At 41.2% G+C, this 27,472-nt stretch overlaps 1 protein-coding gene across 1 annotated transcript; it reads right to left on the bottom strand.

Annotated features, from left to right (window-relative positions):
• Nucleotides 1-1,336: 1,336 nt before the first annotated feature.
• Nucleotides 1,337-27,472, bottom strand: UBE2J1 (ubiquitin conjugating enzyme E2 J1). The gene is made up of 8 exons (XM_043889982.1): nt 27,171-27,472; nt 18,550-18,623; nt 16,735-16,866; nt 14,451-14,535; nt 14,068-14,173; nt 11,636-11,765; nt 10,278-10,397; nt 1,337-4,180 (listed from the first exon to the last, which is right to left on the bottom strand). The coding sequence occupies exons 1-8, from the start codon at nt 27,199-27,201 to the stop codon at nt 3,902-3,904; spliced, it is 957 nt and encodes a 318-aa protein (XP_043745917.1). The 5' UTR covers nt 27,202-27,472; the 3' UTR covers nt 1,337-3,901.

Raw genomic sequence — 27,472 nt, 5'->3', positions numbered from 1 at the left:
TAAGAGATTTCTGCGCTAGTTTAGAGACGATATGGCTCATTAGGGTAGTGGCGGTGAGCATGAAAACTGGAAAAAGGCAGGAGAACATTTAAGGAGGTAGAATGGACAGAACACCCAGTGACACAAAGAATTCAAACTCAGGTACAAATAGTCGCTGGCTTTATTCAGCAGCTCACACCAGTTCTGAGGCATTTAAAGAGGCATTCCAAACAGCTCTGGGGCAAGTATAGCCTCCCACAAAGCCTGTACAAATACACTTCTTTTTTTTCTTTTTTCTCAGTGAGCCGCACAGCTGCTGGGATCTGAGTTCCTCGACCAAGCATTGAACCTGGGCCCTCAGCAGTGAGAGTGCACAGCCCTAACCGCTGGACTGCCAGGGGATTCCCAAAGCACGCATTTGTGCACACACCATCTGTCTAGAGTTAGGTTTCCTCAACACGGTCACCTTTCACATACTTCTTTGTGAGTAATAAAACAACATAGGCTTTTCAGGACCACAGCTTATATTTCTGTGAGGTTTGCTTGTTTCTTGATTCTGCTCTATAAAAATGGGAGGACCCTGGAGGAGGAAATGGCAACCCACTCCAGTATTCTTGCCTGGAAAATCCCGGGGACAGGGGAGCCTGGTGGGCTGCAGTCCGTGGCGTCGCAGAGTCGGACACGACTGAAGCGACTTAGCGGCAGCAGCAGCAGCTGTCTCTGCTGCTTTACAACCCATTTTGAACTTGAATTAAAAAATCGCTCAAATTTGCTTTTTGTCTACCATTTCTATAGTCTAAATATAAAATAAACAGCACGTAATATTAGCAAAAAAATAAAGCAAGAAATGTGCATTAAAATGAATGTATAACATAAGCACATTTACTTAAGAAGTAAAGTTCAACAATGTAAAGTTCAACAAATGTTAAAAAAAAGTTCAAAGTTCAACAATGTAAAACTACAGTTACTTTTGCACCAACCTAAATTTCAGTGTGAGTTGAGTTACTTCACTTTACACACAAATAGCACTGGGGTTTATTTCCATTTGTTTATCTGTAATGACTTTAGAAAAAATTTCTCTGTGAGATTCTAGAATTAATGTCTGCTTCTAACCAAATTATGTTCTTAAATATCTTGTATCCTGAGTTTCTACAGAAAGTAGCTGCACATTGATTTCTCAATAAAACTATTGACATTAAAAAAAAAAGTGGGAGGACTCAAGGTACCAGGAAGTTTATTCATAGCCAGAAAATAACAAAAAGATTTCTTATTCTCCTGAAATAGGAAATTTTATGTTTTCATAGTCAAAATAATATACAAACTTAAAGGATTTTGTTTTTTAAAAAGCAGTTGAGAATTTTGATGAAATTCATTTATTTCAGTAGAATTAAACTATAAGCAGCATGAAAATGTAAAGTGCTACATAAAAGCCCACAATACATTAAATTTAAAAGGTTTCACCGGCTTAAACAGTTACAGGCAAAACAGACATGTTTTTTCAAGCATGCATGCTATTTTAACTACCCTTGTACGTGCTGTGTTGGTCAAAAAAACAGTCATGAGTTACCTAAACCTGAGGATTTGGGAGAGGAGTCCTAAGCCTTTATCTACCAGATCACACGTTTTTTCCTAGCCTTATGCTATAAATAAGGGATTACAGTGGGGCTTTAAAAATAATGGTTTTCTGAAGAAGCCCTTTATCGGGATGTTAAGAAATGGCTCCAAAGACCAATTTTGTTCATTAACTCCACGATGGGGGTCAGATCGACAACTTAAGGATTTTTAAGTAGCAACATGAGCTGAAAGGGAAGAAGCAAAAGATATGCCACTTTCCGATATGTGTATCAGGTGCCAAAAAAAAAAAAAAAACAAAGGAGAAGCTGGCCTGGCAGCTGATGAGTGAGGGATGAGAGGCCAACTCAGGCAGAGGAGGAGCTGTGTGACGTGCCGTCCTCTCCATCAGTTCTAAGTGCACATACACCCCATGAACGCATGCAACACTATCACCCAGACTGAGGCTGGCTCAGAGGGAAAGCAGGAGAGACTGTCCCTAGCACACAGTTTAGCTCAGCCTAGGCTGAGACGGGGGGATGTTCTTAGGTGATAACGTGACCTGGTGCTGCCCAGGTGAGTCAGAGACCTCCTGCTAGGAGACCACTGAACCAATGCCCCTGATACCTTACATTCCAAACCAAGACTTCAGTTCTCAGGGCAATAAAGTTCTAAGACACTAACCTATAATTTTTCTGACATAGGAGGTCTTCATAAAGTCCTTAGGCTTTTTAGACTTTACCAAATTCAGCTGTAGACAGAACAGTAACAATCTGTAAAGACTTTAAAAATGATAATTTATTAAAATTTATGAAAACTGTGCATTATATCATAGTATACAATATGTTCTTATTTTAGATACAGACATAAACTGGGCTATCAAATGAAAACAAATTGTGTCTAACAGTTCATAGAACCAAAGCCCTATGAGAGCAAGAGTAAAAATTAAATTGGCCTTTAAAATCATTTTATAAATTGTTTCTATATTGCCCATAATAAACCACATAAGGACTTTATAAATACCACTCTCCAAAGTACTCAAGATACATTATGGACTAACTTTTGTCGTCTTGCCTAGAACCTAAACACAATTTACAACACTGAGTTGTAAAAAAAAATAATAATAATAACTTACAAATGCACTTTTAGAGCATAACCTATTTGAAAGTTGGGGACTGCCTGTATTTAAAAATTAAATCTTCATTAGCAATACTCTCGCGAGTGCCCTCAATGCTGCTACAGAACATGCTGAAGGCAATGTTTTCCTGTGACTATACGTTCTTACCAGGCATTATTTACGATGATAGTTTAAATTATCTACTAGAGTCTGTGGAGCTAGCTAGCACTAAGTTATATATTGATTTTTGCATGAAAATGATCTCTTGGGCTTTGATTAGGTAGGCAATTCTAAGTAGAGGTTTTTCTAATTTCTATCCCTGTTACATGGGCCCTGAGCTTTTCTATTAAAATGGTACATGAAATAGTTCAATATTATGCATATTACTAAAATAATTAAATTTATAGTGATTATAAAGCTAGGAATATAATACAACTCAAAAGACATCCAAGTCCAAGTAGAGCAAACATTCAAATCTTAAGACCCTCCCATTTAACTTTGGGAAGAAAATCAAGCAATTTCCTGGCTTGGACACTTCCTTCCTTATTTCAAAGATCTAAGGAGGATTGTTTTCCTTCTTTTTTAAAAAAATCTTGTGTGTGAACTGGAGAGAAGGGGATACAGCATATCAAAGTGGTTACAGAGCATTATTTCCCCTTCAAATAACATCCAGCAATAAAGATGTAATCTCATTTCCTCAGAAATGTTTGACCAAAATAGTTAATTTCACCAAAGAATGTTTAGGACATAGAGTCAGTCATAGAATGGGCAATCCCAGTATCTCTCACATGAATACGTTTTAAGCAAGCTATTTGAGGAGTTCTATTTTCCCTTTTCAACTCTTATCCCCATATCATTCTACATAAGTAGAGACAGAGTACTCAATAAAGGGTATTGAGTAACTAGTAATACTCACTGGAACTTAAAATACCATCTTTCATCCAAAAATTCCAAAGGGCTATACAGAAAAGTATCACAAATTTACATAAAGAAAAGCTGAGGCGTGAAAAACAGCAAATAAGTTATTTCCCTGTAGAGCAGGTTGGATAGAGACACAAGGGACTTTGACTTCCAGTCCCTTAAACTAAGCAGGACACTGAATGTCTAGATATATTTATACTGAATTTATAAGGATCAAAAAAGGAATGAAGGGTAAATATAAAATAATTATTCTGTAAACAATTCTTAGATTATACCCAATGCAGAATGTTTAATGAAGCAGCTGAGTCACAGCTCTTAAGACACAAAACAATATTATAACTCAAAGTCAAATATGTACTCATTGGCCAGATATATTCGTCGGAATATAAGGGCTGCCAATGCCAAAGTCAAGATGACAATCAAGACAGCAGACCCGCCGTGGTCGGTGTGGTTGTCTCTTGGCTGCTGGCCCTGGGTGACGTCTGGGGAAGTAGACGACCTTCTTTGACTTTGCTGCTGGGCCCGGCGCTGTCGAGGGCTCATGGAGGTACTCTTAGCTACGGGTGGGGCAGGCTGTTGAAGGGATGCTGCTGAGGGGTTCTCGGTTCCATACTACGAAATTTTAAGAAAGTCAGTTTGAAACTGGCAAAGCAAACTTGTATAATACATACAGGCTATTCAAGAGTACACAATATCACAGAGCAGTAAGGAAAAACTACCAAGAAATCTCTGAAGGCTGAGATGAGTAACTCACCCTCCTGAATAAGCCAGCAACACAACTTATTCTGAGTGCTTGCAGGTGGAGGAGGAATTTACCCGCAACAAGTAAGACAAGGACAGAGTTTATCCACATTCTTCACAGACGGCTTTGTACTCTCCTCTGACTGCAATTCCAGCAGTATCTGCCAGGCATCTGAGTACTGCCCTTCTTTCAGAAGTCAAGGAGAGAAGCAATTTGATTCCCACTTTCTACATAAAGATTTACCATATTCTAAATGGCAAAAAAGGACAACTCTCAACAGTATTCTTCCTCCAATGTTATCTTACTACATCAACAATCATAGAAGATAGGAAATAATTTCAAACCATATGTTCTACATAGTAATACTGTTATAAAAATTAGATGTGGTTTTCAAAACAGGTTTATCCTTTCTCACAATCCCCATCAACTGAATTGAACACAAGTTCAGAACTCTTTACTGTGTGTTTGAACTATGTTACTTTATGAGTGTAAAGCATGAACTATTGTCAAGAGTACCCTGGGTATGTGCTGAGAAAAATGTGGAGGTAGGTATGGGAGACTCAGGAGGTGCCCTCTACAAAGCCCTGGACGTCAACTGCTTTCTATCCTTTCAATGAATGCTTGGTCAAAGCATAAACACCACGTGGTAACAAGTGATTCAAAGTCATAAATGTGGTTTACAGACAAGAATGGAGAAGGAAATGGCAACCCACTCCAGTACTCTTGCCTGGAAAATTCCATGGATGGGGGAGCCTGGTGGGCTACAGTCCATGGGGTCGCAAAGAGTCAGATACTACTGAGCAACTTCACTTTCTTTCTTTCTATAGTTCCTTTTGGAGAAGGAAATGGCAACCCACTCCAGTGTTCTTGCCTGGAGAATCCCATGGACGGGGGGCCTGGTGGGCCACAGTCTATGGGGTTGCAGAGTCGGACACGACTAAGCAACTCACACACACACACACATACACACACACACACACAGAGACAAGAAAGCTCTACAAAATGTGAATTTCATTTTGCTTATATAGATACCTTAACTCTACCTCTAGTAACCAAAGTCTTTATTGTATTGAAAACTTTATACTGATTATAATAGAGTCAACACACATTCTTTCAAATAAGTAAGAATGCATGTTTTATTCAGAATCACTTTTTAAATTGAGTAAATACAAAAGATTTTAAATACTTTTCATTATAGAAAATTTCAGTATTTAGAAGAAAAAAAGAATCTAAAAATATAATTCAAATACTTCTTTAAAAAACAGGTAAGGGAATGAGCTTTGTCCTGACAACAGCTATAAACAATAGGGAATAAACTGCTGATCTTACTTATCTACAGAAGACACTTTAATTCCGACATCACCCCAACATTAAAAGATGTAAATAATCTGAGTTTCTTAAGACTCTCCTTTGGAAGCACTCACACGTAGTGGCCCATAACACAGAGGCAGAACTGGGACTTCCCTGCTCCAGGGCTCAGGAGAAAGGTGCTCACTGAAGAGCAGGCCCACGAGGACCGCGTTTTATGGGCCTTACACTGTCACGCTGCATCACGCAGAGGTTTAACACTGACGGAGGTGAACTGAGCTACCGTGACCAAGGCAAGAGCCCCCGTGCACCTGAAATCTCCCGTTCTTCCCGCCGTTCAGCCAAGAGGACAGAAGGGTCTGACACAGCAAAAGCACTCGAGGCTTACAGGGAGATGGGTTCTTAAGAAAAATAAAACGGGAGGCGGCAGAGTCAACCCAGAAACCAGCATAAGAGACTGACTCGTCTTAAAGCTTTTATTCACAGGCGCTGCTTTTTTCCAGCAGTTTGAGTGGCGAACACAAGCCTGACCAGGACTAACACACGCAGTCTTATCACCACTGGGCTGGCTTCACCACTTCACGGATGTGTGACCCTGAGCAAGCTATTTAACCGAAGACTCAGCTCCCTCTCTTGTACAAGGGTAATATCCAGTTCAGCAGTTGTGAAGATTAAACAGCATAATGATATAAAGTGCAAAGGGTACACAATTGCTTATTAAATCTTAGGCATTACTAATATTACTATCGATACATCCCTTTGAAGACTCCAGATTCAGGTTAACAAAAGAAAAGTCATGACTTTATTTAGGACTAATTCTCACAATTTTATTAGTATGATTAATGTATTTAGAACAACAATCCCTCAAACAATGACTTTAGATGACATTTTAGTATGTGTACTTCATGGAAATATTTATGTAGATACACTGCTTTAAATAGGTTCCTAAATTTCAGATTCCTTTTGGATGATACATTACTAACTAAAACTTAGTGCTGTGTTATTATGAAATTATCCCTATTTTAAACAATCACATCACGGTAAAACTGTATGACTTCAGTGTTGTAGACCCAGAAGACTCTAGATTGGAGCTGAAGGACTAACTGGACAGTTTTGGTGGTCTTACTGAACCGCAGATGCAGAAACAAGTTGGGCTTGGCCATTTCAAAACACCATAGGTTTGGTGGCACAACATTTAAATCTTTGCTGTTTACCTAAACTTGTTCAAACACGTATCACAGAATGTATACTTAAGTGAGAACTGTTTCTGTTTCCTTTATTAAGATGAAATGATCATTTCTGGGAACATAAAAATATGTGACGTTTGTATCCAATTAAATTACATTTAAATATATATGTCACAGTCACAGATAAATCCCTTGTAATACGTATAAAATTTTCTATAGTTTAGCATCTATAAGGGAGTTTTGTGTTTGCTTCTTAATACAAAATGGAATGGCTTATTCAGAACCTCAATCTCGGGAAGAAGAAAAAAAACTGATAGACTGGAAGAACATAAGTCAACCATCAGTATTGTTCCCATTTCTACAGAGCTAAAAAATCTGCATCAAAAAGCAACAGATGGCCTGATGTTATCTGCTGTATTTAGACTGTGGGCAATCTCTCGCCCCCTCAAGGATAAAAAAACGTAGCTTATCTGGGATTTGACGTATAACATCTCAGTGAATTCATATTATACCGGCATGTAAAGCAGCCACCTCCAGCCAAAACCAGGTTTCAGGTACCTCCCTAGTGATCAAATTATATAATCACACTCCCAGATAATCTGTACGTAAACATAATTAAGAGCTAAACTTGTAACTATATGCAATTTATTGTTTTAACCAGAATTGGTATCAATTAATTACCTATACCTATGAAGAAGAGTTCTGTGTTAGGTACTTTAAAATCAGAATGGGTGGTGATCACTTTGTAATGCATAGAAATACCAAATCACCACGTTGTGCATATAACTAACATAGTATTGCCGGTAGATTAAACTTCAAAAACAAACTCAGAGAAAAAGAGATCAGATTTATGGTTACCAGAGGGGTAGGACAAACAGATGAAGGCAGTCAAAAGGTACAGACTTCCAGTTTTATGATAAATAAGTCCTAAGGATGTAATGTACAGTATGATTAATGCAATTAACATTGCTGTTACATATGAAAGTTATTGAGAGTAAATCCTAAGAGTTTTCATCACAACGGAAACAGTTTCTTTTTCCATTCATTTTGTATCTATGAGCTACTAGATATTTGCTAAATTTATTGTGGTAATCATTTCATGGTATATGTAAGTCAGATCATTACGCTGTGTGCCTTTAAATTTATAGAGTGGTGTATGTCAATTACACTGCTAAAACTGGAAGAAAAAATAAGGAAGAAATCAAAATAGAAAATAATATTGTAATAACAAAACTATTGTTTTTGCGATCTAATTTACTAAACGTTGTCATTTCTTTACCTGTATTCCTAGTATATTTTTAAAGTGCCAATCCTCAGATTCATTTATTCAACCAACAAACACGACCTACTATATACAAGGCTTTGTGCCAGGCACTAGGGGTACAGTGCAGCAGAGAGGCCTGATCCTCAAGGGACGTACATTCCGGGAAGTGAAATAGACAATCAGTAATTGTAAAACAAATTTCAACTGGAATATGCAACAGGGAACTTGACACAGCTTTAAAATAGACTAAAGACAGATTTAAATATACCACAAAGTATTAGCAGACTGTCTTTACAGGTGACCACCCTCCTTCTCTCTGCAATAGGATGGTTCTATTTTTTTAAAAAAAACTATTTGTGATATAGAAAACAATTAGAATTCTAAAGGTGAAAAGTAGTCTGAATATTTTTTTAAATATTTCAAGCTAAAACATATATTGACTAAAATTAATTCACTATATCCCTCTATAACATACAATTACATGGGCAACACATAAAAATAGCTAATCTCCTAGCACATGCTTTTTTCTTATACCTCCTTCTCCAGTCCCCTCCAAGAATTTACTTTACAGTACCCTCTCTCCTGCTTTCTCCACCCCACTTTTTTCTACCCATCTCAGTCTCTGGAATGGGACAGGACCACTCAATCCCACTTTATATTTGCCTGGGCAAATCAGTATTTGCCCAGCTTCTATTTTAATTTTCCTGACCCTTTAACATCCTCTCTAAACTGGGGAAGCGGGGAAAGATGTGGCTACTCAACCAAACAACCTGTTACCAAAAAGACAGTTCATCTCATATATAGAAAGTAAAGTCAATGTTTTTTCCCTATAATCCTAATTATTTAGCAATAATCCAGTCACATTTTCTTAATGGGTCTCTCCAATGACCAAGACCCACTAATGTTTAGACAATAGGTCTGCTGCTGCTACTGCTAAGTCACTTCAGTCGTGTCCGACTCTGTGCGACCCCATAGACGGCAGCCCACCAGGCGCCCCGGTCCCTGGGATTCTCCAGGCAAGAACGCTGGAGTGGGTCGCCATTTCCTTCTCCAATGCAGGAAAGTGAAAAGTGAGAGGGAAGTCGCTCAGTCGTGTCCAACTCTTCGTGACCCCATGGACTGCAGCCCACCAGGCTCCTCCGCCCATGGGATTTTCCAGGCAAGAGTACTGGAGTGGGGTTGCCATTGCCTTCTCCGAGACAATAGGTCAGGGCACAACTAATAAGACCCACAGCGCCCATGGAATCTTTCCTTCAGTGATTATTTACTAGACACTTACTATGCGCAAGGCAGCATTTGTCCAGCAGAACATTTTTTGAGATGACAATAATGTTCTGTATCTATGCTGTCCAGAATGGCAGCCACTGGCCACTCGGCACTTTTGAATGCTTGAATTGTGGCCAGTGTGACTAAGGAACTGAATTTTTAATTTAGCTTAATTCTGAATAAGAGCAAGTAGTTTATTTGGGAAGTGATCCCAAGAAAGTGTGCGCATGCATTCTTAGTCGATCAGTTGTATCTGGCTCTTTGCAACTCTTTGGACTCTAGCCTGCCAGGCTCCTCTGTCCGTGGAATTCTCCAGGCAAGAATATTGGAGTGGGGTGCCATTTCCTCCTCCAGGGGATCTTCTCAACCCAGGATCAAACCAGAGCCTCTGTGTCTCCTGCACTGCAGGCAGACTCTTCACCCTCTGAGTTTTAATAAGGTAAATGTAAACTCAAGGAGCCACATGTGGCTAGTGGCTGTCCTACTGGACAGAGACCGTCTAAGGCAAATCTCTGACTCCAGGCCTTTGAGTCAGGGCCTTAACGCAGCTTAAGAAACCTGCCAAAGACAGAGCACCTATTGAGAAAGTGGCTAATGAACGTATATTTCATTTTATTCAGAGTCTAGCACTATACTGAAACTAACTTTTCAGAAAAGTCATGTCAATAGAAGGAAGGTCCTATTTAGGTCCTATTGTCCTCTCTATAGAAAAGGAAGGACAACAGGACCTAAATCTGTTTTGGTCCAGCTCCATTTAACAAAAAAGAAGACTCAGAAAATATGAATAACTTGTTTTAAGACACTATAATTCATTAGAGGGAGAGCTTGTCTCGAATCTGTTAGGAGGACCAAAATATTCAGATACTTCATCTAGAGATCTCCTCTTCCTACTGCAAATAATTATGACGGTACAGATACAGATGTAACAGACAAGGGCCATACCGATGTGCTTGCTGTAGCTCCCTGGAATGTTGCAGGTGTGTCATCCTGTAAATCACTTAGTGAAAAAGAGTGGTTTAAGTCCGACTCAGCAATAGTCTTTCCAGATGAATTAACTTCTGCCTATAAAAAAAAAAAGATACACCCAAGAGCAGTGTCACAAGAGGAGATGTACAGGATAACCCACAACCTACTCAATTCTCTCTTGGGTTTAACTATTTATTTTATTTTAATTACTACTTTAATATCAACTATCAATCAGGTAAGCTCTGAACACTCATGGTGTCCAACACCGTGCTGGTAATTTAGGAGGAGGAGTAGACGATACCTGTTCTCAAGGAGCTGCTACTTGGTGAGGGACAAAACTAATACTCGTGGTTCACGGTCCACTCCAAAAAGCTCTAAAAACTATAAAGTTTTTTGTAATTTTTAGGCATAATCTGACATGTGAGGTTAATAACAGTATATGTATTTTCACATTAGTGTAAATATTCCCAAGTTTACTGATGAGATATTAATAGATTTGATTATTAGGAGCTGCCCCAGATCCCACTGTGCATGTTAGTGCAAGTTTAATATTTTCTAAAATCTGAAATTCTGATGTACAAGAGACATTTGGCCCTAAAATTTTCAAAGAAGTAATGTTAAGTACAACAGGAATCCTCAGAAGGAAGAAAATAACCAACATTTATTAAGCACCTCCTCTTTCGGGCACCACAATAAAACAGACGGAAAATTTTCTCCCAAGACCTGGACATGGAAGGATATACAGGATGTAGAAAGGTGAGACAAGGGAGGAGGCAGCTTGCTGCTTAATGCAGGCTGACTTTTCTGATGGAGCTAATTAAATTCCAGAAGTAATTAAATGTTTGCGCAAAACAGACGCAGAACAAAAGGATATGAGAGACACGTCAGAATATTAATAGCAACTGTTGCGTGGGGGTGGGATTATGCATGCTTGTCATTTCCCCCTTATTGCTTATCTGTAGTTCCTATAATAACAGTTAAAATTTATTATGCACCAGACAGCTCTACTGTGAGAATTTACTCAATCCTTATAATACCATACAAGTGCCATTATTTATTTACAGATGAGAAAAAGGTACAATATGAGCAATATGGCCCATGTCCTACTACTAGCAAAGCTGAGATCTGACCCCTGGCAGAGTACACCAGAGTCCAAGCTTTTAACTATTACTATGCTATAATGCTGCTTCTAAAAATATATTAGTTTTGTAATAAGGAAAATAATTTGTAAAGATCTCAGTACAATGGAACTATACTGCTTTACTTTCTATCCAAAATTTGGCTACACAACAAAAGGGTTTCATAGTTAGAATTTATTTACAAATTTAGAGTACCTTAAAACTGATTTGTCTAGCCAGTTCCTTGGCTTCTTGGTCAGCCTGGCTTGAATCGCTTCCAGATTTTAAAGGCAACAGGACATCCTTCATGGCAAAGCCACATCCCTCACAACAGAAATCTTGTGATCTGGTAGGAAGCAATTTTTTGATGGATATAAATCAGATACTCAAAAGTTGATCTATCTAAGATACTCAAATACTGAGTGATTAAATTTAAAAGAACACTGGACAACTCCATATCACATTCCTACATGTAAATTAGATAATTTTGGCAATAATTATAGTTCAAAGACAAACACACAAGTTAAATTTGTTTTTTAAGAAAATCCATGTCAATTATACCTCAATTTTAGCTATCTGAAATTTAAAAAAATATATCAGGGTTTAGATTTCATTTTTTCCCAATATACTACCTCTTTAAAAGAAAAGTTTCAGATCTATAAGACAGCATACAAATTGCTTAACTACACTGTCCTTAAGTTCACACACAACAAGCCTATATTAAGTCTGTGTAAAAAGTCCATTATAAAGCTCAAACTGGGAATTCTCTGGCAATCCAGTGGTTAAGACAGTGCTTTCACTGCCATAGGCGTGGGCCTGATCTCTGGTCGGGGAACTAAGATCCCATATTCTTTTGGTGTGGCCAATAAAAAATTTAAAAAATTGAATACTATTTACAGATATTTCCAGGGGAAAAACTCAACAACTCTACTCATCTAAATAGCAGTACAATTTGAAAGATAAAAGACAATTCATGGACAATCCAGACAATGAAATTTATCATTCATTATAATAAATAGAGGCTCAAAATAAGCCTGTTAACTAGACTATTTCCTAATATTAATTTGATTTTCTATGCTTCCATTTTCTTTTTTGTATGACTAGAAGTAAATCAGTATAATACACTGTTACATTACTAAACTTTTACAAAAACTATTTTGTCATATTTCTAGTTCAACATAATAAAACTCTTAGATCTTGAAGAACATACTATTATAAAGAACATACTATTTATAATTTCATGTAAACAAAACACATGTAAAAGCTTTACTAATTTAGTACTGATGAATATTTTTTGTTTCACTAGAAGTAGCATTGCTGTCCATATCCTTTTGAGAATCAGTTGTATCCAAATTATTTATCTTAAAGTGTGTTCACTTTTTTTTTCCCCTCTATTTTTTGGTAGTGCTGAGCAGCGTGTGGGATCTTAGTTCCCTGACCAGGGAAAGAACCCTCGCCCCCTGCAGTGGAAGTGTGGAATCTTAACCACGAGACTGCCGGCAACGTCCCAAAATGTGTTCATTTTTTAACTGAGAAGTCAGATGAAGTTTAAAGGAGAAAGTTTATTTTTAATACATTAGTTTATCCATAAGGACAGTATGCTACCATGGCTCAATGCAAAATCATGTTTTAGAAAGCCTTTATCACAGACTAAGAACCTAGACTATATATAGTGAGAAGTCTAAACAAAAAAAGCCTTATTTTTTTTTTAACCTTTTACATGAAATGAATTGGATATAAGAATCAATTTAGAAAGTCAACAAAGGAGATCAAAACAAATGCTATGTATTCAAAGTACATACTATAGTCTGTGAATAGTAGCTACAGGGTATATTCCGAACTTGGGAACAATCTTTAAAAGACAAGTTGCTGATAAAACAGGGAGTCTATCAAACCTTCCTGAGGGATGGAACCCAGGGATCCAACCCGTGTCTCCTGCACTCCTGGCGGATTCTTGACCGCTGAGCCACCAGCGAGGCCGTGCTAGGGTAAGACATACTGTCATTTAATTAAACATAGTAGATCTGGAGGGTGGTAGGCAGCAAAGTTCAGGACAGAACAAGGTCAAACTCAAGAACTGGTCTCCACACTACAAAGGAGAGGCTCCTCTGCACCTAATCACTCCTCTGGGCTATACAGACAGAATGTGCCTAAAACCTAGACGGCAAAACTGCTGGCGAACTCCCATTCGATAAAGAAAATCTCCTTGGCTTTATTCCAGATCACTTGTTGAGCACTTGCTATGAGGCAGATGCTACAGATACAAAGACGATAAAGTGGGTTTCTTCCCTGCCTTCAAAAAGGTTTTTAAAATCTTCACGGAAAGCAACATACACATCATTACTGCGGCTCTTTTCTACCCGTAACACTGCCCAAGTGGAGGTAAGTGACCAGTACTGTCTTCTAGAAGATACTGTGCACTGTAGGCTGGTATTACCAACTACTTTTTAAAGCTAGAGAGCATGAAATAAATTCTTTAGAGTCTGATCACTCCTGGGGACATTAATACAACTAAATTTCTAAGCCAGGAAAACTAAGTCCAGGTCCTACGGCGCCAGGGTGAGCCACACAAGGAGCAGAGCCTGTCTGCTCGCGGCCGGCGTCCAGAACGGCGCTCGCAGCGCGGAACGAGGGAAGGCAGCACTCACTTTTTGGCGAGGGCTCTTCTCTCCTCGGGCGTGTAATCCAGAGAACCTATGGCTCCCTCTCCTTTCGTTGGCATAAACCCAATGATGGCTAATAATGCTGTTCTTACTGAAATAAAAAGTAAACACCAATCTGAGTTGCTTTGCAAAAGGAACTGGGTCTACTCTGAAAAGGAAAAAAAGACTCAGAGTTTCACTGAAGAGGTACAAGTAGGGAACTGTATTAACATGATGCAAAAATCCCGACAGGGAAAAGCACTATTATTATTTATTCAATAATAAAAAATTATTTATCCCAAACAGCTTCAATCTCGAGAGAGTATTATATCTTATTATTATGAATTGACTCAAGTTCTGTAAAACTTGTATTCACTGTAAATACTCACTGCTCCATGAAGGCTGCCAAGTTTCAGGATGATGTCCTGAGATGCTCAAACAGATTTTCTTGCCTACTTCAAATCGTCCATTAGCCTTAGGAATAAATAAGGCATTTAAAAAATTATGTATGTGTGTGTTTAATGTTTTATACTTTATAAGCATAAATATATTTTACATATAAATAATTTTTTTAAAGATAATTTTTAGAGCATTTTTAAAGGATGGGATCTCTAACAGGATACAGATTTTTGTCTTCTTATAGATACCCCACAAATACTTGTGAGATTCTGAGTGAATAATAAAAGCTGTTTTTAGAAGCTGTCATAGCACATTTTGAAACTGAGTTGCACAACCGCCATCTCAGTAACTGACATACAGTGACGTCCCGACAGCCTCCTCTGCGCCTAGTGCGGTGCTAGGTTCTGGGAAGGAGCTGAAAGAGAAGGCGTACCAAGGCTAGGGTGAAAACCAAGGACTCGGTGCCACCTAACTAGATCCTGGGGAGGAAGCTCTGAGGTGGGAGTGCCTCTCAGAAGGCTGATGCAATTCCATACAGGAACACAGACGTGAAAGATGAGAATGACTTCAGTTTTGTCTCGGTGGAAGAGCTACTGATGGTGTCCAGCAGGCAGGCAGAAGTACAGATGTGCTAATGACAGAAGGGAACGCATTTCTGGTACGTGACTTTCACAGAGGTGATCAATGAAACCATTTCATAGAAATAAGAGAAAACAGTTGTAGTCTGAACTTGTAGAATATCCATACTTGGGAGAAGGAGAGGAAGAAGAGGCATGAAGTTAGAATACAAGTTCCAAGTAGGCAGAGTTTTGACTTACTCTCTGCTACACACACAGGGTACATGACACGAGTTTAATAAATATTTGCTGAATGAAAGCTGGAGAAGACTTTTCAAAAGAGAGAAGTGAATCAGAAAGAGCAAATACTGAACATCAGCATACATGATGATATCATCGATGAACAGCTGTGGCGTCAAATACCCTCCACCAGTTTCCCCACGTACCAGCTCTTCCTTCAGACCAGACCAGACCAGATGGCGCTCCCTACCATCCAGCAACTAAAAGAAGAGACTCCTAACACAGTAGGGCCCCGCCAGGCTCTCCTACTCCAGACCTACTGCCAGCGTGACTACTTCTCAATATCACCTAATACTTATTAAGCAGCTTCTATATATCAGGAACTTGACAGTATGATTATATTCTTCATACACATCCCTTTGGACAACTGAGAAAAATGAATTTCAAAGAGATTACGTAACCTGCCTGTGACATGACTGGCCAGAATTCAGGTCTGTTGGCTCTAAAACAAATGCTCTTTCCACTATAAACACACACCATAGGGAAAAACATTAATTTTGTCTTTCACCATTTGCTACTCCATGTGTATCAGAAGTTTAACTTAGATGGGAAAGGATGAAGACTGAGAAGAGACGGTGATTTCTCAAGCTGCTCTCTTGAGACTGGCGTAGTAAGCATGTTTCAACAGAGTGCTATGTGTGGGAAGCAGAACACAAGAGATGACACTACAGAGTCAGGATGTTTTGAAGGTTACAAAGAGAAAAAAAGCTACAGCTTAAAGTTGTAGCAGAGACATGGGAAGGTTTTTGTTTCATTTTTGCTTCTTTCAAGCTAGAGGATAATCAGACACACATAAACAAGAGGAAATGAAGGAAGGAAAGCTTTAACAATTAAGAGAGGAATTTACTGGTAGAACAAGGTCCCAGGAGAGATAAGAGAAAGCTGGATGAATAGCTTTCCTCTACATGGAGATAAAACATGTGAAGATAGAGAGAAATTCTAAGATATAAACGGTAATAACATAGCCAACATTTATTGAGGACTCTACATCAATTCTTATTCTAAGAACTGCATGTGAAAATGAGGAAACTGTAAAAAAAAAAAAAAAAAGATGAAAATGAAGGACAAAGCATCAGGTGAAAAGCTGAAGGAGGCAACGGGATTAAGGAGGACAAGGGCAGTAACTACCCTCTCCTGAGTGCTCATCGCGTGCCAGGCTCTGTGCACAGAACTTCATGCTCACTAAGTCACGGACCCCAACAACCACGCCACGGCAGTGGGCATCACGGGTGCTTCTCAGGTGCTTCAACTTCCTGGGGGTTTTCTCCAGAAAAAATATAGTCCAAGGTCTGGTCTCCCAAAGTTATGATAATCATGATCCGCTTTGTTTATTAGTGAAGAGGAATATGCACACTACACTTTACAGCCACCAGGAAGAGTTATTCCAGGAGCATTCCAAACAGCCGAGAACTCTTACCGTTAGGAGAATGATGCTCGGTGGTTTCATGGGATACTCCGGCGGCAGGACTATTCGTCCATGATAAACTCCTCCATCAAAATCAGAATCTGGGGGCCCTCTAACTGTGAAGTGCCATTCAAAAAGATTATCCTGAACAAAGACGGCAAGCATAAAGGGATCAATAACATTAAAAAGTTGGGTTGTTATTACCGTATTAGAAACATTACTGGGTGAGAAAAATTAACATTTTATATTATTCCTAGGACAGTTTCTAACGCACAATGTCTCAAGTATAAAAGTTATAAGTAAAAGCTATTTAATCTAGCTTTCATGTCACATAAGAGCTAAAATATTTTTTTAATACATTTTAAAACACATGAGCACCATTTCCGTTGCTGTTGTTTAGTCTCTAAGTCGTGTCCGAGTCTTTTGCAACCCCAGGGACTGTAGCCCGCCAGGCTCCTCTGTCCATGGGATTCTCCAGGCAAGAATACTGGGGTGGGGTGCCATTTCCTTCTCCAGGTGGTCTCCCTGACCCAGGGATCAAACCCACGTCTCCTGCATTGGCAGGCATATTGCTTGCCACTGAGCCACAGGGAAGCCCCTGAGATCATTACATGTTCATAAATAAGATTATAGATTTACATATTTCCTATTCCATTAGCTCCACTTATTTTTTCTGAAAAATCTCTTCTGGACCCTTAAGTTTTAATATGGACTAACTGCTTGACACATTCCAAAATTCTTCACTTGAATGTCTCCTGGGTTTACTGGAATCTCAATCTTCCTTTGTATGTTTCATTCAGTTTTTGCATTATTTTGGTGTGGTTTACTGTCAACTACATTTCTCTGAAAGGAATATAAGGAAGAAAATCTGTACTCTTGTATGTCTAAAAATATATTTATTCTGAGTTCATGCTTGATCATTCTCTGGATGTGGATTTACCTAATTAATTAAATTATTTTTATTAAAAATTTATTTTTATTAAATTATTTGATCTAAAAATATTATAGACTTAAACTGATAAATAACCCCTAAAGCCCAGTTAGTGAAAATTATTATTTATATAATCAAATAATTTACTATAAATTTGGATTATTTTAGCAAACTTTCCAAATTTATCCGTCATAGATGCCAAAAAGCTTATTAGTAAGTGGTCAGTAATATTAACTCATAGGCTGTTAACATCATATGTTAATATCATTGGATACCAAGTACTTCATAGTTTGCAAAATACTTGCACGAACATTATTACATTTTAGTCTCACCATTACCATGAAAACGAGACTGGGCACATTTAAATACCCTCCTTTCACAGACCGGAAGACTGAGGTAGAGGTAGAGATGTTTGTACAAAAAGCCCAAACAAGCTGCAGAGACCCCTCAGGGGGCTGAGTCTCCCAGATGAAGAGTCTGGAGTTCTTTCCACTTTTCCTCCCTCGTATCTGAGGCCCCCACCTTTTTTTTTCCGGCCGAGCTATGGCATGGGGGATCTTAGTTCCCCAATCAGGGATTGAACTCCTGCCGTGGAAGATTGGAGACTTAACCAATGGACCACTAGGAAAGTCCCTGAGACCCATTTTATAGAGACCAGAAATCTGCTTCTTCTAAAACATCTGATTCTGAATGGCTAACAGAAATACTCAGTGTATACCTTAAACTACCACAACACTGTAAATAACTGTACTTTAATTTTTTTTAATAGTTTAAAAAATACTCAGAAAATATAAGGAATAAAATATATCAATAAAGCATACCAAACACATTTACAATGACTCAATGCAGTGAAAAAATAACTTTAAGAAACTCAGAAGACAGAGACAGAAACTGACCTCTAAAGGCTGTGCGTGGTAGTGATCTGTTGGGTCTTTCAACTCTGCTGCTTCTTTCATTAAGCGTTTAACAGCTAAAACAAAATTCACAAGACAAAGACGTTTCAAATATACTTTTTCCATGTGATTAGCAGATTTACAGACCTAATGGATAAGTTCCTACTTCAACAAAAAACGTGCAGAGGACTTACTGAGTACAGCATATGATTTAATTATGCAATAATAGTAATAATGGAGGAAGAAAAGGCAGCTAGGCACTAGAAGAGTGACATATTAAATTAAATACATAGGGAAGTCTCAGAGGCACTATTTTTCTCTAGTAAGTACTTATATACACTCCCTATTAGGTGGCACTCAAACATTAATTCAAGTAATCCTCAAAACAACTGAGATAGGTGCTGTTTTTATCCCCATTTTCAGATGAAGAAACTGAGATATGGAGAGATTACACATGTCCAAGGTTACAGAGCTGGTAAACGACAGAACTAGGATTTCAACGCAGGCAGGCCGACTGCACCTTGTTAAAACAGCGACATTAACGAGAAACATGGCCTCTGACACTTATGCCCATGAACAGTAAACCCCCTAATATCCTCAGCCTCAGGACTTTCCACTCAACATCTTCTTTGACTTAATGGCACTGTCCCGACGTCACTGAATCTCCACAGCCCTAACTGAACTCCTGTTTGAAATGATTATTTGCTAAATTAAAACCTCCAATCCACTGACCCCACAACTGTCTTAACGCCACCTATACCTATACTCACTTCCATCGATCCATGCTCTTGGCTCTTAGATGTTCCCCTTTCATACTCCCCTAACTTCAATTCTAACTGAGCCAACCCAACCATCTTCTAATTTGGAGTCTATACCCAAACAGCTAAGCATTACTGAACGGGGTTTAAAAAGTCACGGACAGAGGCCCATCGATGCTATTACAGAGGGATTATTAACCACCTCCGCTGGGACAGGGAGTGCCGCATCCAATGCCACACAACGTCCTATGTCTCTCCAGTAAACCCCACCCAGCACCTTCCAAGTAGCGCCCCAAGACTATCTCATGCCTATTTGCGCTCTTCTCTTCCACCTCTTTCAGTTAATGGCAGACTGTATCCCCACGATAGACGACTGTGAGCAGCCAGGACAGTCTCGAGTCCCTGCGTATCTGTACCCTCTTTCCTCGCCTGTGGTTCACAAAGGTCAATCCTTTGATCCCAGCCCCTCACCCTCAAGCTTCAGGTGCTAAAAAAAATGTCAGGATACTGGTGTAGGATACAGAATAGCAAAGCCAGAGAAACACCAGATAGCTCAAGGCTCTCTGAGACTCTGCTTGAGAACAAACTAACATAGTTTAACACGCGCCATGAGAGAGGTACGCCCCAGGTGGGCACCTAACCTGAGATCGGACGGAAGAGAAGAGGGGTCAGGTGCTGAGATCTGAAAGAAAGACAGTAGGAGTCACCCAGCTGGGTATGAGAAAGCAAAGGAAACAAAAAAAGTGAATGTGCGGGGGCAGACTGGCATGCGATGGGGAGAGGCCACCTGAGAAACAGCTCACACATCAACAACCAGACAGCCCCTTGTGTATCAGGACTGCATAAAATTTCACTTTAATCAAGGGTTCCTACGTTGGAAAAAAAATTCTTAAGTCACTACCCTGTTCCATAACTACTAATATTCTTTTCCATCTCCTACTCTGAACTAAGCCCTATAGGCAGAGAATTTGGTCGCGTGATCAGTAAATATTCACCGAGCTCACACTAGATGCTACGTACGCTAAGCTGCTTCAGCGGTGTCTGACTCTGCGGAGCAGATGCTACACACATGTACACACTGAGACCCAGTTTCTCCCCCCCCCCACCCCCGGGTTCTAGTCACTGGGCTTTGCTCAGTTCTTTGCGCACGCCCCACCTTCTGGTTCAGACCTCCCTCCTTACACACCAGGTCCTCAGGGCTGCTCCTCCTCCCATCCCCACTTCATCGAGTCTGGCTCTCACTGGACCTCTAAGAAATTCACTCAGAAGGATCTCCTTGACGCCTCCTTCGTCCACTCTCAGAGGAGTGACTAGATTCCCATCAGGACACATAAAAGTCCCCGAGGGGTCCTGGGAGGAGAGTGGACGCCAGGAATGCTCTCCAGGTTATTTCCAGTGGTCAGTCAGGTTTGGGAACCACCGCTCTGGAGACCGTGTTGAGTCCCCACTCACAACACTCTATAATTTCTCTTTTATAAAGTTCACCTCTCACTTGTGATTAACACCTGTCTTTCGTGCTCAATAACATCTACTTCACTGAAGTCTCCTCAGAACTGAGCACACAGTAAACTCTCAAATATTAGCTGAAATGAACATTAGTATCTGCCCCCAACAAAATGCTCTCCAAGGATCTGATTAAAAGCAGTGGTTTTCAAATGTATTTGATGAGATAAAATCCTTTGTTCAAAGAACAGTTTAAGGAGAACCTCAATATGTAAAACAGATAACAGCAGGCTAGCATGGAAGGGCCTCTAAGTTATTTACCCCCTTCCACCTATTCTATCTAAGAGGTCCAGAGAAAAAGAATTGAAAACCCTGGGTTTAGAGCCATGTAAAAATATCATTAAGTTAATATTATCAGATATAAATAAAATCATGAAAGTTGTTATGAAGTTTATTAGTTTAACATGATTGCTGCCGTCAGCAATCAAAGACGCCAAGGAAACTGTTTTTTCTTTATTTCTCATCAGCTGGCTGCATAAGCTGAAGCGGTCAGATTTTATTCATTCCATCACCTTACCACATTTTTCTCTGCCTCTTCCTCACTCAGTTTATTAGGAGAGAAGAAAATAAACATCCAATGGATATTATGAGAGATGTGTGGAAGGGTCGGAACTGCTGCAAGAAAGATTAAAGGAACAATCATCGGCTCAACGGAAACAAGAGGAAAGGGGCAGGGCACAGCCTCTGAAAGAACGACGTGGCCCAAGGCCCGTCAGCAACAGAAACCGATGAGAACCAAAGGGGCCCAAGATGCATGCAGGTGGACTTCCGCTAGACCTGGAGCCTCGGCACATGTCTATGCTCTTTCTAAGACGTCAGCACCGACAGGCGCCGGGACGGTTCCAGGGCAGGTCCTCCGCCAAAACTGGGCGGGGCCCAACTCCAAAAAGTCCCCGCCCCCTTCCCCCAAACAGCTATTACAGCCCTCCCGCTCGTTAGCCTGTGCAATTACCCAGCCCCTAAGAGCTAACCACATCGTCTTCCCAGGCACCTCTCGCCTTCTGTGATGGCCTACACTCTGTCTGTAGAGTCTGTTTCTCTCTAAATCCACTTCTTACCCATCTCTTTGTCTCTCACGGAATTCTTGCTGAGATGTGACATCAAGAACCTGAGCTTCATTACGTGCTGAAACCAGATGTGTGATTCCAGTTGGAGGACTCTGGGTTCTGGCTGAGTTCAAGCCCTGGCCAAGTGAGTTCAAGGCTTAATACGAGGTGCATGGTTTCACATGGCTTCATCAAACAAGCTGATTTTATTAGTTCATGGGCCAACGTAAGGACAGTACCATGTGAGAGCCACAGTACATGGTCAAACAGAAGGTGAAACTATTCTAGTGTTCTTAGAATCTATTTTTCCTGAAACCACATATACTATGAACACTTTTGTGAAAAAGAACATAGACTCTGGAATTAGAGCTGCATTAAAATTGGCTCTGACATTTTGTAGCTCTAAATACTTGAAAAGTCTCCCATTCTTATTCTGCTGCAATGTTTATATCTGTCAAATGAAAGTCAGTAATTTCTTCACGTAATTCTCCTTTCCTTTTCACCCCTCCCTCTTCCCCAGGTCAGACATGGACTGGGATTTAAGGTCCTTCGATGATTCTCTCTGGTTCAAATGCAGGCCTTAAGCATATGAAGTTGGCAAAAGAAATGTCACTGCTATGGGGTGGTCAAGACTCAAAGGACTGCCCGGAGACCAGGGCTGGGGCACAGGATGCTCCTGACCCTCCATCTCTTGCTACCACATGGCTAGTGAGGAGACTTTTCCCATTCCAGCGCCTCTCTTATCTCTCAGCAAGGTTGTAAATGGAACTCCAACCACGGTAAGATAAGCCGTAATAGAAAGGAAAGGAAGGTGGGGAGCACATGCATTCCTGCTTTCTTCTTTTCATGGAGGCCACATGATCACTCTGGATCCAATCTCTAGGTTCCCAGGGCCGCCCATTAGCATTCTTCACATGCTCAGGTAATTCACTGGACTTTGGAGACAAAGCTCCAGGAAAAGGGGATCATTTACTGGTCACTCTCATGCATCTATATTCTCTTGGAAAATAAATATCTTGATATCATCAGTCTCCAAAGCATGGGTAAAATGCAGGAGACAGGCTTGTCAAGGATGTGAAGCCAATGTTATGCTCCCCAAGAGCCTCTTCCTGCTCCCACAGTGAAGACACTTAAGCAAATATTTAAGGACTGATATTTCTGCCCAGGAAGATCTTGCAAAGGTAGTATATTTGACAAACATTTAAAGAATATCTGAGTTATGGAGATAGAAGAATGACCAAAACTGCTTCTTGTCTTCAAAAAGCTTGTAGAGAAAGACATGAAAACGATTAAAACAGAAATACTGACCAAGGATGCACAATTACAGGGACTACTTAGTATGCCTAAGGAAGCCGGACAAGGCGGAACCTTAAAGAAGCTTGAAGAATTAATAGGAATTTCACATGAATAAAACGGAAGGCATTCTAAGCAGAGGTTCCAACAGGGACCAAGGCATACAGGTAAGAGCTGCTCCATCTGGAGAATCACTCAGGCAAAATGGGTAGATGGTGAAAATGCAAAGGAGCATAAGAGTGGTAGGAGATGAGGCTGGTGAGGAAGGCAAGGGTCAAATCAGGTTCAGCCCTCCGTGTTTAGTTGCTCAGTCATGTCTGACTCTTGTGACCCCATGGACTGTAGCCCGCTAGGCTCCTCTGTCCATGGGATTCTCCAGACAAGAATAGTAGAGTGGGTTGCCTATCCCTTCTCCAGGGAAACCTCCCAACTCAGGAACAGAACAGAGGTCTCCTGCATTGCAGGCAGATTCTTTACCAGCTGAGCTAGCAGGGAAGCCCATCTAGACCAAGCTAAACAGTCTACTTTGAACTTTATCCATAGCTACCAGGAAGCTATTAAAATTTTGTCAATTTGAGGGGACTTCCCTGGTGGCTCAGCTGGTAAAGAACTCACCTGCAATGCGGGAGACCTGGGTTCAATCCCTGGGTTGGGAAAATCCCTTGAAGTGAATGGCTACCCGCTCCAGTATTCTGCCCTGGAGAATTCCATGGACTGTAGAGTCCATGGGGTTGCAAAGAGTCAGACACAACTGAGCAACTTTCACTTTCACCAGGAAGCTATTAAAATTTTGCCAATTTGAGGACTGACCTAATCAATTTTTATTTTGTTTCAACTGATCTGGTGATGATGGACAGTAATTGATTAGATATATGTGACTTTGTACATTGGTGCCCACATGGAAATGCATGTATTTGTGTGTGTTTCAGGGTAGGGAGTGGAGTAAAAAAGTAGACCAAGAAATCAAAGATGACTCCCATGGGTTCCTGGGTGGCTGTCAATTCCTGGGATAAGGAAAGAGGGGGAGGAAAGAAAATGGATTGGTTTTTGGTTTTTACACCTTGTAGAGATTTTTTTTTTTTTTTTGGTTTGTGGGAAATCTAGGTAAAGATGTTAAATCACCAGTAAGTTCTGTGTATCTATAGCCTAGGAGAAGGCTTTAAATCGGACATTAAAACTTGAGAATGATCAGCGTGAAGGGGCAGCAGATATCCTGGGCATGGACAGAGTGCGTGTATGCTGGGTCACTCCAGTCTATCCGACTCTTTGTGACCCCGTGGACTGTAGCCCGCCAGGCCCCTCTGTCCATGGGGATTCTCCAGGCAAGAATACTGGAGTGGGTTGCCATGCCCTCCTCCAGGGGATCTTCCCGACCCAGGGATCAAATCCACGTCTCCTGTGTCTCCTGCACTGCAGGCAGATTCTTTCCCACTGAGCCACCTGGGAAGCCCAGGGATAGAGTGACTCCTACATTTCTGATGGAGGTAATGGGTGCCTTTGCACCAACTTCTCATGTGCCAGCCATCTGCTGCACAAGCAGATAGGGCCCTTCTGAAGAAATCTTGCCACAGGAAATTCTTTACACATATGTCCCCTTACTGTGTACTCTGAGATCCTGATACTTAGACCAGAACAGACCCAAAAAAGAGAGCAGGGTGCCTGATCCAGAAGCAACTACTGACAGGGTAGTCAGAGGCTTATGAGGTGGCCTCACATAAGAGTTCTGCCCAGTATCACAGGTCCATTCTAGAAAAATCATTAAAAATACATTCTCCATCTATAAAATGAACAAATTTACTATCCATATGCTAACAAACTGGCCTTTAACCAGTTATTTGTATTGTCTTAGCTTAATTGTCCCATCCATACTGCTAAGACAATTCCATGTCAGATAGAAAAAGGGTTATAGCTCTTACATTGTGCAGCGTTTTTAACCACTTCCTTTCATGCATTCATTACCTTAAAAAGTATTACAAGACAGAAAAAAACAAAAAAAAACATTTTCACTATGCTTCCCGCACTTTCAATAAGTTCCATATTTCGGCTAATTCACTTTTTCTATGAACACCAAAAGATCTGTAGATCTGTAGAATTAAAAAAAAAAAAGTTTTAAAAAACTCTTTTTTAGAACAGCAGCACTAGCTCTGAGGAAATGAAACCAAAAATTACACAGCTAGAAGCATGTCTACCAAAGAGAGCTCAGCCAGCACCTGCCTTGCAGTAGGTCCCACAGTGTAGAAACAGAACAAAAATTCTGAAGGATTTTAAAAGCCTATCACAATCTCAGGTACAATAACCTATCAGAATTCAGTACAGTCCTCTGACAACCATCTCGTGGGACCCACCAACACCACTCCAAACGGCACTGCTACTCATTTTCATTATTCTCTGGACATTCCACTAAGTACCTCAGCTGTCTCAAGGAACTCGGTACCATGTGACCAAAAAGTCACCCTACGTTTTACCCACATATTTTTATCAAAATCTAGCACAATTTTAACGTTCTAAACATTCCCCCATCTAATCTTAAAATTAAGCTTTTCTCTCCCTCTTTCTCTTTCATCTCCCCTTTCCTCCCCTGGTGTTCTTAGGAGATGGGTTGAGGATGGCAGGGGTGGTGAATCCACTGAAATTGAATCCTATAAACGTATTTTTTGGAGTCCAAACCCTTCCGCGGATTTTTTTTTAAGTCTGTGGCTCCCCCAAACGTTATGACTGATTCTGCAACACTTGGTTACCGAGAACGTTTCTTAGCCTGACAGCACTCAAGTTAACAAAGCTCTGTTCAATCACTATCCTCAGGCTTTCCTCAGGCTTTGTTATGTTTTTAAGTCACTAAAAAAATCCAAGATTCATAGTATCGACTCTCTCCATGAGCATGGTGATCTTGCTGATTCTTACTGAGAAGTTGCTTCTTCCGTAGGAAAAAAGAAAAAAGAAAGAACCAATAAAGGTTGGCCAAACCATCACTAAAATCCTTTATTAGGATTATCTAGACCTGAAGTGTGGAGTTTCTCCCTCTGAACAAATTTATCAAGGTACAGATCCAATACCACTTATAGAATCCAAAGGTTTGTTTCAAGCCTGTCTTAATCTGAGAGCTGCTTACTTTTCGGGCTTCTTTATTTTGTTGTTTAGTCGCCAAGTCGTTTCTGGCTCTTTGCACCCCATGGACTGTAGCCCGCCAGGCTCCTCTGTCCACGGGATTCTCCAGGCAAGAATTACTGGAGTGGGTTGCCATTTCCTCCTCCAGGGGATCTTCCCGATCAGAATCCAACCCGCGTCTCCTGCACTGGCAGGCGGATTCTTTTATCGCTGAGCCATCAGGCAAGCCCGCTTCTTTATTATACACCAGAAAAGTATTTGAGGCTAGGATTGTTTGGCTGCTTCTGTGAATGAAGCAGGGGTATTAAATACAGGAAGAGAAGTTTCTATGCCTGAACAGAGACATACATACATCATACCAGTGTGGCTAAAATCATGGTTAGTTCCAAAGTACATGGCTCGACTAGTTTTCTTAGCTTTTTGGTTAACTGCTTTAGTCCAGAACATCTCCTTTATGTTCTCTATTTGCCCCAAACACTGCAAACAGGACGTTGAAACGAAATCCTCAAATGAGAGTGAGACAAACAGCTAATAAAAGTCCGGTGGCGGCGACCGAGAAGAGCTAACGACCGTGTTCCAGGCGCAGGTAGAGCAAGGGGTTGATCTCTATTGCTCACGGCCATCACCATTACACCTGTTCCCGGGGATGAGCTGGTAACCCAGGTCTACGTGGCGAAAACGAGGGAAGGGCAGTCGCGGTGCGGCGGGGAGACCCCAGGTCTTGTGCCCGCCGGGCCGCCCGGCTCCGCGGCCTGCACCAGCCCGGCAGGCGGCGGGCTGGCGTAGAGCGCGGAACCGGGAGCGGAGCGGCGAGTGGCGGCCGACGCGAGGGGACCGCGGCGCGGGTCCCCGGGGTCCCGGGTCACTTCCCCATCGCGCCGGCCGCGCGGCTCCGGCCCCCGCCCACAGCCCCGCTCACCCGGGCTCTTCAGGTTGTAGCGGGTCTCCATGGCGGGTGGCTGGCTCGGCTCCAGCCTCCCGGCCCGCCGCCGCCGCCGCCTCTGCGCGTCGCCGCCTCCCGCGTCTCCGCTCGGTTCGGGCCGACCGGGTCCGGCCGAGGCGCCTCCGCGGTGGCCGCCCCGCCCAGGCCGGGGCTGCGGGCGGGGCGGGGGGCGCGGGCTCCGCGGTAGCACCGCCTCCTCCGCTGCTCCCCCGCCTCCCAGAGGGCCGGGCAGGCGCCGGCGCCGGCCGGGGTGCCGCTGAAGCCGGGGCTGGGCCGGA

The sequence above is a fragment of the Cervus elaphus genome, chromosome 28 (assembly GCF_910594005.1).
Source record: "Cervus elaphus chromosome 28, mCerEla1.1, whole genome shotgun sequence".
NCBI classification, from domain to species: domain Eukaryota; kingdom Metazoa; phylum Chordata; class Mammalia; order Artiodactyla; family Cervidae; genus Cervus; species Cervus elaphus.
The sequence above is the reverse complement of the archived record's forward strand: the minus strand, read 5'-3'. Positions and strand labels throughout refer to the sequence as shown.